Here is a 12,886-nt window from a genome sequence, read left to right as displayed (position 1 = left end):
ATTGTATTCGGGCAATTTCTATGAAAGCGTGCACATTTGAGCAAATTTACGCTCTGCCCCCCCAAAATGGTTTGGTCTCGTACGGCTATGCACCTAAGCATGTGCTTTCGTTTTTAACGCAATAAAAACTTTCAGACAATATACCAAATGCTTCAATGCTTTGCAAATTCCACCGATGCTTCCAGCGTTAATGACAAGCGCTGAGGGAAGCTTTTCAAAGCCGAAACTCATATAAACGATTGTACGCTCTACAATTGTTCAGGACAGGTTTGCCTATTCAACAACATAGTTTTTTTTTAGATTGATTCAACGTCTACAAACATTGAATCAATTTAAAAATGAACTAATTGTTTGTTTGGATGATGGCTTACAGTGAACTGCAGCGTTTCAACTTTGACATCGTGGCTCTTAGCAAAACCAGGAGAGATGGAGAGGGCAAACTAAGGGAAGAATGTGGCAATTTTACTTTTTTCTGGAAGGGCTATGATCTTGTACATCCGAGAATCCACGGCGTAGGTTTTGCGATTAAAAATTGCCTCTTCCCAAAACTTACAGAACAGCCAGTTGGAATAAACGCTCGACTGATGACACTCCGAATCCAATTGGCTAACAATCAACATGCAACTGTTATCAGTGCTTATGCCCCCGCACTTGATGCAGAGGATGCAGTCAAGGAAGCTTTCTATAACCAACTTGATCATGTTCTTTCCCACACTTTACGAAAAGACAAAGTTATTCTTCTTGGAGACTTTAATGCAAGAGTTGGAAAACAAGTGGATCTCTGGAGAGGTAAAATTGGAAAAGAGGGAGTGGGGAAGGTCAACTCTAACGGAACCCTTTTTCTCACTAAGTGAGCAGAGCACAACCTGGTGATAACCAACACTTTATTTTGCCAAAGAAACCGTCTGAAAGTTTCTTGGCAACATCCGCGGTCAAAACATTGGCATCTCATCGACCATAAAATTGTAAGACCTCTTGACCAAAAAGATGTGCTCCTTACTAGAGCTGTCACTGGAGCCGATGAGTGCTGGACAGACCATCGTCTCATTGCATCGATACTAAAGATAAGACTGCATTGCATACTAAATTAAAACACCACGATCAAGCAAAAGCTCCACAAAAATACAATATTGAAGCTCTTCATGACACGAAGTCACGTGAGACTTTTCAACAGTGCCTCCAAACTCGTCCTTAGAAAAATTCGATTTCTGACTCTGTTGAAGATTGCTGGAATCACCTTAACACGGCTATTCTCGACACATGCAAAGAAACTATTGGTTATAAGGAGAAGAACCACCAAGATTGATTTGATGAGAACGATAAAGTTCTCAGGGAACTAATCGATAGAAAGCGAGAAGCATTTATCACGCTCCAGAATGACTCTCAATCTGATATAAAACGTGACCTGTACAAAAAATGTAAGGCTAAAGTCCAAAGAACTACTCGTATTCTCAAGGATCAGTGGTGGGAAAAGAAAGCCAACGAAATGCAAGAGCTGGCAGATGCCAATAACACACATGGCTTTTTTAATGCAATAAGAGAAGTCTATGGACCATCCACGCATGGACAATCCCCTCTGAGAAGTAAGGATGGAGAAACGATACTTAAGAGCGAAGCCAAAATAAGATCTCGGTAGAAGGAACATTTTGAGGAGCTTCTCAACCATACACCTGTTATTGACAAATGCGTGATTGACATCATTCCCAACATGACACAAGAAGACTCTCTTTCTTAGACACTATCTCTCGGACAGGTCAAAACTGCCATCATGGCCATGAAAAACAACAAAACAGTTGGCCCTGATGGAATCCCAGCAGAGATTTACAAAGTAGGTGGCAGTTTAATCCAACATAACCTTTATCAACGGCTAATCAAAATCTGGACAAATGAAATTGTTCCATCTGATTTCAAAGATGCTAATATCATCACCATATACAAACGCAAAGGTAATCGATCAGAGTGTGGAAATTATCGTGGGATCTCTCTGTTAGCAACTGCTGGCAAAATTTTAGCACGTATTTTAAACAGTCGCCTCAAACTGATATCCGAGAAGATCCTTCCTGAATCTCAGGCTAGCTTCAGGCCATCTCGTAGCACCACAGACATGATATTTTTCCTCAGACAATTGCAAGAAAAGTGTTGTGAACAACATCAACCACTGTACAGTGTACATGGCGTTTATTGACCTCTCTAAGGCCTTCGACCGCGTCTCAAGAGATCTCCTGTGGGATGTACTTTCGAAATACGGATGTCCAGACAAATTTCTTCGTATTCTGCGTCTTCTTCATGATGGTATGTTTGCCAGAGTACAAACCAGCAACAACAGTTCCGGACCTTTCCTGGTTAACTCTGGAGTGAAACAGGGCTGCGTAATAGCACCAACTCTTTTTGTAATTTTTATTGCATCTATCTTGGAAATAGCCCACCATGACCTTCCATCTGGCATTGACATATATTACCGCATGGATGGAAAGCTCTTTAACCTCGCCCGCCTTAAAAGTAAATCAAAGACTACAACACGGAGTATCATGGAATTTCAACATGCCGATGATAACTGTGTAGCAGCACTGAGTGAAAACCGCCTACAGCAGATTCTGAATGCTTTCCATCAAGCATACAAGAGGCTTGGACTTAGCCTCAATATTAACAAGACTCAGGTCCTCTTTCAACCACTTCTTAAAGATCGTACCAGTGCTCTGCCAGAAATCCTTCTCGATGGTACACCTCTAAAGAATGTGAAACACTTCTGCTACCTCGGAAGTGAAATTTCAGATAGCGTTGACCTTCAAGATGAAATAAAACATCGTTTAAATTGTGCTTGTACTGCTTTTGGAAAACTTCGCTCACGAATATTTGACAACCATAACATACGAAAAAGTACAAAGCTCGCCGTCTACAATGCAGTAGTTATCACAACACTACTATATGCTTCCGAGACCTGGACCACCTACCGAAACCACATTACAACTCTTGAAAGATTTCAACAACCTGGACCACCTACCGAAACCACACTACAACTATTGAAAGATTTCAACAACGCTGCCTGCGCAAAATTCTGAATGTCAGCTGGGAAGAGAAAAGAACAAATTTGAGCGTTCTAGAAGAGGCTGAAACAAGAATCATTGAGTCCCGCATTATTCGAAATCAACTCAGACGGTGCGGGCATGTAGTGCGAATGCCAGATCAGCGTCTCCCTAAGGAAATGTTCTACTCGAAATTGGCTAAGGGTAAACGTTCGGTAGGTGAACAAAAGAAGCGGTATAAAGACTCACTGAAGAGTAATCTTAAAATGTGTAACATCAATTATACAAACTGGGAGGAAACTGCAGAGGATAGGCTGCTTTGGAGATCTGCCACTCGTGAAGGTGTTGCCACGTTTGAGAAGAGCAGATCTAAAAGGTTAAAAGAAAAAAGAATGCAAAGAAAAGAACGACAATTACACCCACAACCAACTCTCCCAAAGGATTTTAAATGTCTAAAATAAGGCATCTTGGTCCTGGTACAAAACTATTCACTAGAACACCAATGTCAACGTTAGGGAATACGACATACATCGAGCCTGAGTATACTTTCGCGCTCAACAGGGCGGAATTGGTAGCGAAACTTGCAAATAAAAACGTAAGCGTGAGAAGTGAGATTGTGACCTAAGCTGTATTAATGTACGAGCATTGTGTAAATTTTGACTATCATTTAATTTTGAACTTCCACAGTATCCTACTTACTTACAGTAATTCAACCAACAACAATTTGAGTTACAAAGATCGAAAATAGATTGTACCTTTTATTATTTACTTACTCCAGTAAAATGTCGAGCAATGGGGCGCAGAAATTGAAGCTTGCTTCAGGTACAGAATGACCTTGTACCGGCTCTGTTTGTCTACATTTTTAAAAATAATATGAAAATATGATTTTTTTTTCATGGGCGTTACGGGGTTTTAATAGTAAAAACTTTTCATTGTCGAAATGCCTCATACAGCGTTTGGTTTTTCCCAAATTATTATAACGTTCATTTCATTTGGTCAAAAACTTTTAAGTAAGTTTTGTAATGTCCAAACTTCGAAGTTTTAGTTCACAGCGTTCACGTTTTAGGTCACAATACAGTATACACGATTAAGGCATACCATATTTTTTTGATTGAACGTCGGAACGCTTTAAAGTAGAACAACGAGCCTCGTCGCAATCTGATATATATATGAGATTTTTGAAGCAGGTCTTGTTGTCTGTTTCATCTTTCCAGAATCTGGAAATTTCCCCAAAATGAGAGACAAGTTTCATTATCTGGCAACGTTGCCAACAAAAACTGCAACAGTCAACCCACTGCTGAGCCACGTACTCGCTACACTTCTTCAATTTCTACAAACGATAAAACAAGATCAAGTGTCACCCGTGGACGTCGCTATAATAGCATCTGGACTGGAAGCCAAAGGTTGCCGTCCAAGATGTGGCCTGAAAAGGATTGCCATATTGGCGGTTGGAACGCTAAATTTAAGAAATTTGGAGTTATTTTAGTGCGTTTAACAGGTTATTTTGAGGTGGTATTTTGGCATATCTTTGGCAGTTTTTAATTTTTTTAGCATTCTATATAGTTTTAAAAACTATATTTCATCAATTCGCAGAAGCGTATTTATAAAACATCAAGTTTGAAAAGGTAACTTTTTTTGAACCCTGATAATATCTTTCATAAGATTGCATTTGTGTTTATTTTTGTCAGCAGCATGATTACCACTATTAATAGCTTAAAGTGTTGCGATCGTGCCATATTTTAACATGCCAAATTTCTTTTAATCCATTAAAACAAATTTGGAACGACAACCCAAAACCGCCAATATGGCAATCCTTTTCAGGCCTCATCTTGGACGGCAGCGTTTGGCTTCAAGTCCAGATGCTATTATAGCGACGTCCACGTGTCACCCTTCAGCCAGTTGGCGAAACAGACCAATCACAGCATAGTACACTCGTGTGGGGGTTATGCATGCTGACTGAATGAATTAAGGAGAGTTTTTGGTCGACTGACCGGGAACCGGGATTAAACCTCTACGCCGGGACTCAGGGGCGCCGGAACGATTTTTGACTGGGGGGGCAAGATTACGAAAAAAGGGCACTTTTGTTTACTAAAAGGCCAATTTTTTTTCAAGTTTTAAGATAAGACATAGCGATAATGCTAATCTATCAGCTCACTATGTATTGAGTAATGATAGCCTACAAGTGTCCGGTATACAAAGATGGGCATCATGCTATTTTATAATGATGTAACCTACTGTCAAGCCTTAAAGCAGCCTGCGGCCATGGCCGCTAAGTAGTGCTTGAATGAACCGCCGGTGCTACCTCTTCAATCGGCCAAGTTTGGCCGCCGGTCTCTCCTAGCCAATTATTTAATTTCGCAATACAATGATCGTGGATTAACTGTCGAAAACATGCAGTATCAAAGAGTGACGCAAAGTTAGATCAGCGCGTCATAATCGCCACTGTTGCATTGTGTGGGGAATATTTGTTATTGATGGAATATCCATCTGCGATCGCCAGCGCTGTAAGTCTTGTTTGTAATTCCCGACGTTTATTTTAACGAAGTCTTAATCCGAATTGCTAATTTACATCGGCTGGCAATATTGTCGTTTTTATGTCGATTCGATGTTGTCGGACATTGAACCGTTGTTAAAAAGGAGAACAAAGTTAGTTGACATCAATTATTCAATGGGAAAACATTTTTTGATCATATTTTGCAAAAATTTTGCTTCTTTTAGTAATGTCTTTTAGTAATGTACATCATTGAAATAGCTAAAACCTCAATTGCTAAGGCAACAGGATCAGATGTCAGTAGATTTAACAGAAAAAATATTTCGCACTTGCTAGTGCATCGTCAGTTCTGATAAAGGGCAGTTAAAGCCTACAAGTAATGTTTTAATCATTGAAATACTTATTTTATTACCTTGCCGTCATCGTCAACACATGTCGAACGTTGTTTTTCGTTGCTAAAAAGAATTCTAGGGGAGTAGCGAACTTTTATAAAATCAGCCACATTGGAGACACTCGTGCGAGTGTCGTTTGAATAGTACTGGATTACAATCTCGATAAAGCAGTTATTGCGTGGTGCAGCGATTCTATTGTAGGACGTTGCCCAGGCCCAGACTTCAACAACGCTAAGTGATCATTTTAGCATTGTTGCAAGTTTAATTCTATTTACTTGTGCTATCGTTATTTTTATTTTGTATTTTGGCCACCAAGCACGCAGATTTGGCCGCCGAGAAGGAGCTCCCGTTAGGCCACGATGGCTGTCGAAAAAAAAAACGAGTTTTAAGGCCTGTACTGTGTTGCAAAATTTTGTGCCGTAAATATTATTTTGAGGCAAAAATGAAAGATTATAATTAGGCTAAAAGCGAATAGCAGAAATTGTTATATTGCAAAATCTGTCTCGGCTGAAACGTATGATAAGCCTGTAGGCTTAGTGATCCTACAAATATCTGTCGCAGATGAACATCAGTCGACTTTGTAAAGCAACACTTCGGATGCAACCATCATCATATAGATTTCTTAGGCTTTTTTCATTTCACTGACTGGGTCTGCCTACAAACTGATTAACTTTCTATGTTTTAAACAACTTTGGTGAAGAGAAATGTTTCAATATCCGTTTGGAAAAGTTGTAGGCTAGTTATATTAATGTCAAATTATAATTAAAATATTGTTTAGAAAGCATAAAATTGCCTTTTTGATCATCGGCGCAATTTCAACCATAACAAGTTTGATTCGTTTTGTTTTACAAACTAAATACAGTATTGACAACTTCTCTATAATAAATTTGACAAAACTAGTCGGCAACCTTTTTGCAAACATTTTTGAACCTTTGTTTCGTCGTTTTGCGTATCAAGTTAATGCTTGATCCGTTGAGCCATAAAGCTGCCATCGATACCTTTCAACAAGCCTGTACGTAATTGCGTCCACCTAATTTCCTCGTCTGAATAAAACTCTTGAAAAAGATTTTTATTTCTGTTCATGTTTCATTTTGCTTACATTTTAATGCATTAAAGTGAAATAACTATTTTTTTCAGCAGAAACTTTCGACAACATCAAAAATCTACTATTTCAGTACTCTCAAGCATCTTGATCACTCTCTGGTAGGAATGACTACGGTGTGCGAACGAATCGGCAGCTAAAGAAAAAATGATGTCGAAGGCATGCGCGAGCGGCTCACGTTTCGTCTATCTTACGTCATAAAGGGAAAAATACGTTGTGTGGTGTTTATCTCAAATAATCTGCACATATGACCAGTTTGACAAAACTGCATCGAGTGTTCTGTTTGCCATCTGGTGTGCTTGCTTGAACGTAAACAAACAAATAAGTTCCGACGCAGATGTCTCATATTTTGAGCTGCTGTTCTGCGACATATTGCTTAGAACTTCGCCTTTGTGTTAACATAAAACCATATTTATTTGATAGACACAAAAACGTTCCATGAATAGTGCGACTTTTTTTTACATTTTTGGTAGCTTCTAAAATTTGTTAAAACATTCAATACCTGGTACAATAAGATGTTTTGAGCTGTTTCTAGGAATTTTGTTATGCAAATTTTTCTTTTCAAATGCAACTTTGAACGGCAATTTTTTTCAAGCTAAAAAAGAAGTAATAAATTTTTTTGTTTTGGTTTGACTTTGATTCGTTGATGACTGATAAAGTTCGTTTAAAACAAACGTGTAGTTGGGATATCAACTTCAACTGAATAGTAACCAAAAATTAGAACGAAGTAGAACGCCGTTCAGTGATGAGTGAAGCTTCAGTATGCTGAGTAAACTGATGACTAAAGGCCATCAATTTTCCAGGGAGAATACTTGGAGATTTGGCATTGTAGGTCTGTGTATAAAAATCATGTCATTAACATATTGCAGGATAGCCTCGTGTATAAATGTAACTTTTTCCTCTCCTTTTTTTAAAAATAATTGTTATTTTTCACTATTTTACTGCAGCAAAAAGTTGCCCTGTTTCTGAAGACCATGAACTCAGAACAGCGACAACGTCTTTAGGGAAGGCAATTTTGTGTATAATTTTAAGCAAAACATCAGGTGTCACGATATAATTATGCTCTAGCCCAGGGATGTCCAACCGGCGGCCCGCGACCACATTGCGACTCGCCTGAGAGTTTTGTGTGGACCGCTAATCATTTTCACTCCAAGTAGTATTTTTGAACTTTGAATCTTACCCTAATTAAACTGTACAAGTCAGTTTTTAGGGGCGTAGTAATAGTATAGTATGGGAGCAACAGAATTATACATCTAAGTTCGATGGCTCACTCGAGCAGCCACCTAAAAAAGATTTCAATTATTGTTACCCGAAATAAAACAGTTCATGGAGAAAAAGAAACAAAACGTGAACTTGATAGAAAATGAAGAATAGTTGAATGATTTGTCTTTCTTAGTTGACATCACAGAAATGCTTGCTAAGCTCAATTCGCATTTACAAGGGAAAGGTCAGTTGTGCAGTTCAATGTTTGAGCGAATAAGTAGCTTTACCAGGAAATTAAAACATTTCATAGCACAACTGAAAGCTGGCGCAATTGCATATTTTTGTAGTCTATCTGAAAGAGCTCAAGACTGTTCTGTGTAAACTATGAAAAGTATGGCAAGTTGTGTGAATTACTGGTTTGCTTGTAGAATTGAAGATTTGCTTGAAGAATTTACAGTCAGGTTTTTAATTGTTACTTTATGTACCCATTTTTCTTGAAATTTAATAGGTTCTACGGTCAATTAAATTATTTCAAGTGACAATGTGCGGCCCACTATAATAAAAGGTTGGACAATGGACATCCCTGCTCTAGCTAAACCAAGGCAAAATCACAACGCTATGAAACTCTTGTGCCCCAGTTCTTGTTTTCAATAGTGTTTAATGATTATACTAATTGTAACTACAGTTTTGTGAATAGTCAGTGATAGCCTATAGCCTAATGATGTCACATATTACACTTCTTTACCGCTTTGTGCTCACATATAATTTCCGAGTGTTAAATATCCAAACTTTCAATGAAAAACTAACATAACATAACATAATGTATTTTTTTTAATTTTTTTATAAAAAAACAAAACGAAAACAATCGACGCCCATTTTAAACATTTGTTATTATTTCAAACACTTCTAGGCTGTAACCAGTAGCGTTGACAGGGAGATCCAGAGAGTACTTTTGGACCCGGGCTCAGGATAATTTTAGGAGACCGTAACCTTTCCAAGGGGGCCGGGAACATCAAAAAACCACCCCTTTCTTGGCTATTGTGCGTTTTTCTAAAAAGTGTCTTGGCTTGAGGTCTAAAGATCCCATTGGTACCTGGCCCAAATTATCTCTTAACGGGCCTGACTGTAACCAGAGCTAACTAAAGTGGAACATCTTTTGGGAGTTTCGTCACAGTATGAAGCGTAGACTAACACCAACACTTATTTCAGTTGCTCAGAAATCTTTTGAAAAAGTTTCATGTGTAAAAACACAGCCAAAATTTCGTCTCACAGATTTTCACTCACAGCACAGTAGATAAAAAGTATTTTTATGTCTTTTTAAACGATTTGATGTATCGTGCATAATTGCATATTTTGCTACACATTTCTGAAAAACTTCACAAATTTTAAATTATTAGAGAAGTGGTGGAATATCTTCAAAATAGTGTTTAAAAATTGAACTGGAAGTTCACACTCTGTGTGTGTCACAAACATGACTTAAACCTCCAAATAACATGGCGCAAGGCTATGCACATTGGAGCTTTATAAAGGATTCTGACATTCTTGAATTTGTCTTCTTTTGCTCGAGGTCACGAGAAAAATAAATTGCTTGAATTTTAAGACAAAATTTCCAAAATCAGTTTAAAAACACATGCAGAAATTTCGCTTCTAAATATCTAAATAGACAAACAAAACCATGTAACTTTAACGAGTTTTACATGTTTCGTTACAAAGAGATATAACATAAATCAAACAAAATTAACTCAAACGTTTTCAACATTGCGTATGTCCTCACTAGAAATTACTTAAATCTGCAATATACGTAAAATAAAATTATAAGATAAATTTGACTATGCACTATAACTGTAACGATACTCCGGACTGAAAGCACAAACTGGTTTATCTTATAAGTTTCATTTTACGTATATTGCAGATTCAGTAATTCCTGATGAGGACACACGTAGAGTGACGTAGCCTATGTGTCGAAAATGCTTAAGTTGATTTTTAGATTATGTTCTATCTCTTTGTAACAAAACATGTTAAACCCTCTAAAGCAGTGGTTCCCAACCTGGGGTTCGCGGACCCCTTGGGGGTCCGTGAGAAAGCATTTGGGGGTCCGTGATTGCCTTGATGAATTTTTGAAAAAAAAAGAAAAGCGATCTTTTTACTTTCATTTTTCTGTTTAAATGCAAATGTGTCAAGTACACCGAACTTTTAAAGCGCTCTGTCAAGAAGTAGGGTCAGATTACGAAGTAATTTTGTATCATTTTGAGGTGCGTTTGTTATCTACAGAAGAAGTTTTAAAACGACTGCAGCAGCTAAAAAATGAGGTATCAACTCTTTTAAAAGCGAAAGGAAGTCCACTCTCAAAATTATTTGAGAGTAAAAGTTTTCTATACGGCATGGCCTACTTAGCCGATATTTTGGGTCATATTAAAAATGTTAATCATGGCATTGCATGGCATAATCAAGGACCAGGTGTGACAATAATTGAGGCACCTGAAAAACTGAAGGCGTTTTTAGCCAAGTTGCCGGTTTGAAATCGCAGATTGGAAGCAGGTAATTACGCTAACTTTCCAATGTTAGAAGATCTTATTTTGATGGATGAAACTCAAAGAGAATGTACTCTTTTGATCTCTATGAGAAAAAAATTTTGCGCACACTTGGAAACCCTGCAAATCTCATTTCGACGTTATTTTAATTTAGAACACCTGCCGAACGAAGTTGAAACATGGATTCGAAATCCTTTTCTTTTTGACTTGAACAACATCAGCGATGACGATCTCAGTAAAGATGACCTAGTTGATTTGAGATTAAAAGAGTTATTACGCATTGAATTTCATTCAAGAACTGTGGAAGAATTTTGATGCTCACAACTGCAAACCTACCCATTCTTGGCAAAGCAAGCGATTATTGTTTTGTTACCATTCATAACCACTTAACCTTTGCAAGGGAGGATTCTCAGCTCTTGTTACAATAAAAACTAAACATCGAAATCGCCTGGACGTTGAAGATAACATGCGTGTTGCATTGTCAAAAACTCAACCACAGTTCAGTCGTTTAGTTCAGGAAAGGCAACAACAGCCGTCTCATTAAATTTGCTTACGTTGAAAAAGTTTCGGCATGGCACTTTGGGTCACCTTAATATTCAAATACTGCTGACATTTCTTGAACAATTCATTCATTTTCTTATTTGAGCAACTGTTTAACCTGATATTTGCCGCAGGAGTCATAGCGGCAATACAATATGACACAGTACAGCAGTTGAGGCAAAATTTAGGTAGGGGTCCGCAGCATTAATAATTTGTCTAAAGGGGTCCGTGACAACCAAAAGGTTGGGAACCACTGCTCTAAAGTTACTATGTTTTGTTTGTCTATGGTTCAAAAAAACAAACTCTGTACATAAGCTTTATCAAATATCTAAATATTTGCGTTTAGATTAGCTGTATAAACTACATACATAGTACCAAACCAGACTTGACATATTTGTATATCAGAAAAAGTTGTAAGAGAAACGCAGGCTACAATGCAAAAATTGAGATCCGGATAAGAAAATGGTCTGGTAGAGATTTGAATGATTTCCCCCATAAAAACTGGACACATGCATCTTGTTTTGTTTGATTTTTCTTGTTTTGTTGCGCGGTATAGTCAATTTCTATACTATGTATCTTTTGTATTTGACCTAATTTATCAAATTAAAAACAAGATTTTTGTAAGAGTTACAGTAATAGCGTTCGGTTTCAAGTTCAAGACAAGTTTTAAATTATTTTTTCATGACTATCGAAGGATTTCAGTAATAATTTATTATTTGAGGAGCTACCATTTGGTCTTGTATAGCGTTGCATAGTCTTTCAGTGAAGTTTTTGAAATCCGTCCTGAATGTTCCTACCTTTCCTCATAGCAAGCAAATCACTTTTTACTCCCATACCTTTATTAACTTTAAAATAGTTTAATTTTAAACTGGTAAAGTGAGCAATGTGTTTATTTTGGAATATTGCAGTTTATTTTCAATTTTTCAGGGGCATAAACATTTTTAACTCTTATTTCTGTATTTAGTTGATATAGCTATCTACTATATACAGAATGAGGTTCTTCACCGGCGGCGGGTATCTACAGTAATTATAAGTTTTTTTTGTTGCGTTTTTCTAGTGACTGTAGGCTATTACGAGATGGTGCTTTTCAACATCTTGTGAGGTCAGCCTGCAGTTACCAAATGAACGTGAAAAATACTTTATAAATTTATGCCATGCATGGCATAAATTGTAGCCCATGGCTACATCTACTTTCAAAAACACACTTGCCACATGCGGCGACTATGCTTCTAAAACGTGATAGAACGAACAGAGACAGAGAAAAAGTTTGAAAAATGAAAGAAAAATGACAAGTTTTAGATTAACTTATTTTAGGCTATTGCATATTTTCTCCATTTGTTTTTTATGATAATTTAAATTTGTAGTCACATAGAGTACTAGGCCAACTAAACTTTATTTTAGCGGTATCAACGTTTGAATGCACATTAGACCTATTAGAAGTTTGAGTTGTTAGTGTTTTGCTGGTATTTCGCGGTTGACAATTTCCATTTTTCTGGTTTCGTTGTTCTTCCAATCAATTTCGATCATTACCATAATTACAGCTGATTTGTGGCTACAGTGACCAATTTGTCCCATGTCTGCTCAGTATTACGTGGCAATGCAAT

At 37.4% G+C, this 12,886-nt stretch overlaps 1 protein-coding gene across 1 annotated transcript; it reads left to right on the top strand.

The window, feature by feature from the left end:
- Window positions 1-362: 362 nt before the first annotated feature.
- Window positions 363-854, top strand: LOC145773753 (protein CFDP2-like). Its single transcript, XM_082584886.1, has one exon. The coding sequence runs from the start codon at window positions 363-365 to the stop codon at window positions 852-854; it is 492 nt and encodes a 163-aa protein (XP_082441012.1).
- The last annotated feature ends 12,032 nt before the right edge of the window (window positions 855-12,886 follow it).

This window comes from Aplidium turbinatum, chromosome 7 (genome assembly GCF_918807975.1).
Source record: "Aplidium turbinatum chromosome 7, kaAplTurb1.1, whole genome shotgun sequence".
Taxonomy (NCBI): Eukaryota; Metazoa; Chordata; class Ascidiacea; order Aplousobranchia; family Polyclinidae; genus Aplidium; species Aplidium turbinatum.
Note: the sequence above shows the minus strand (reverse complement) of the source record. Positions and strands in the feature narration are given on the sequence as shown.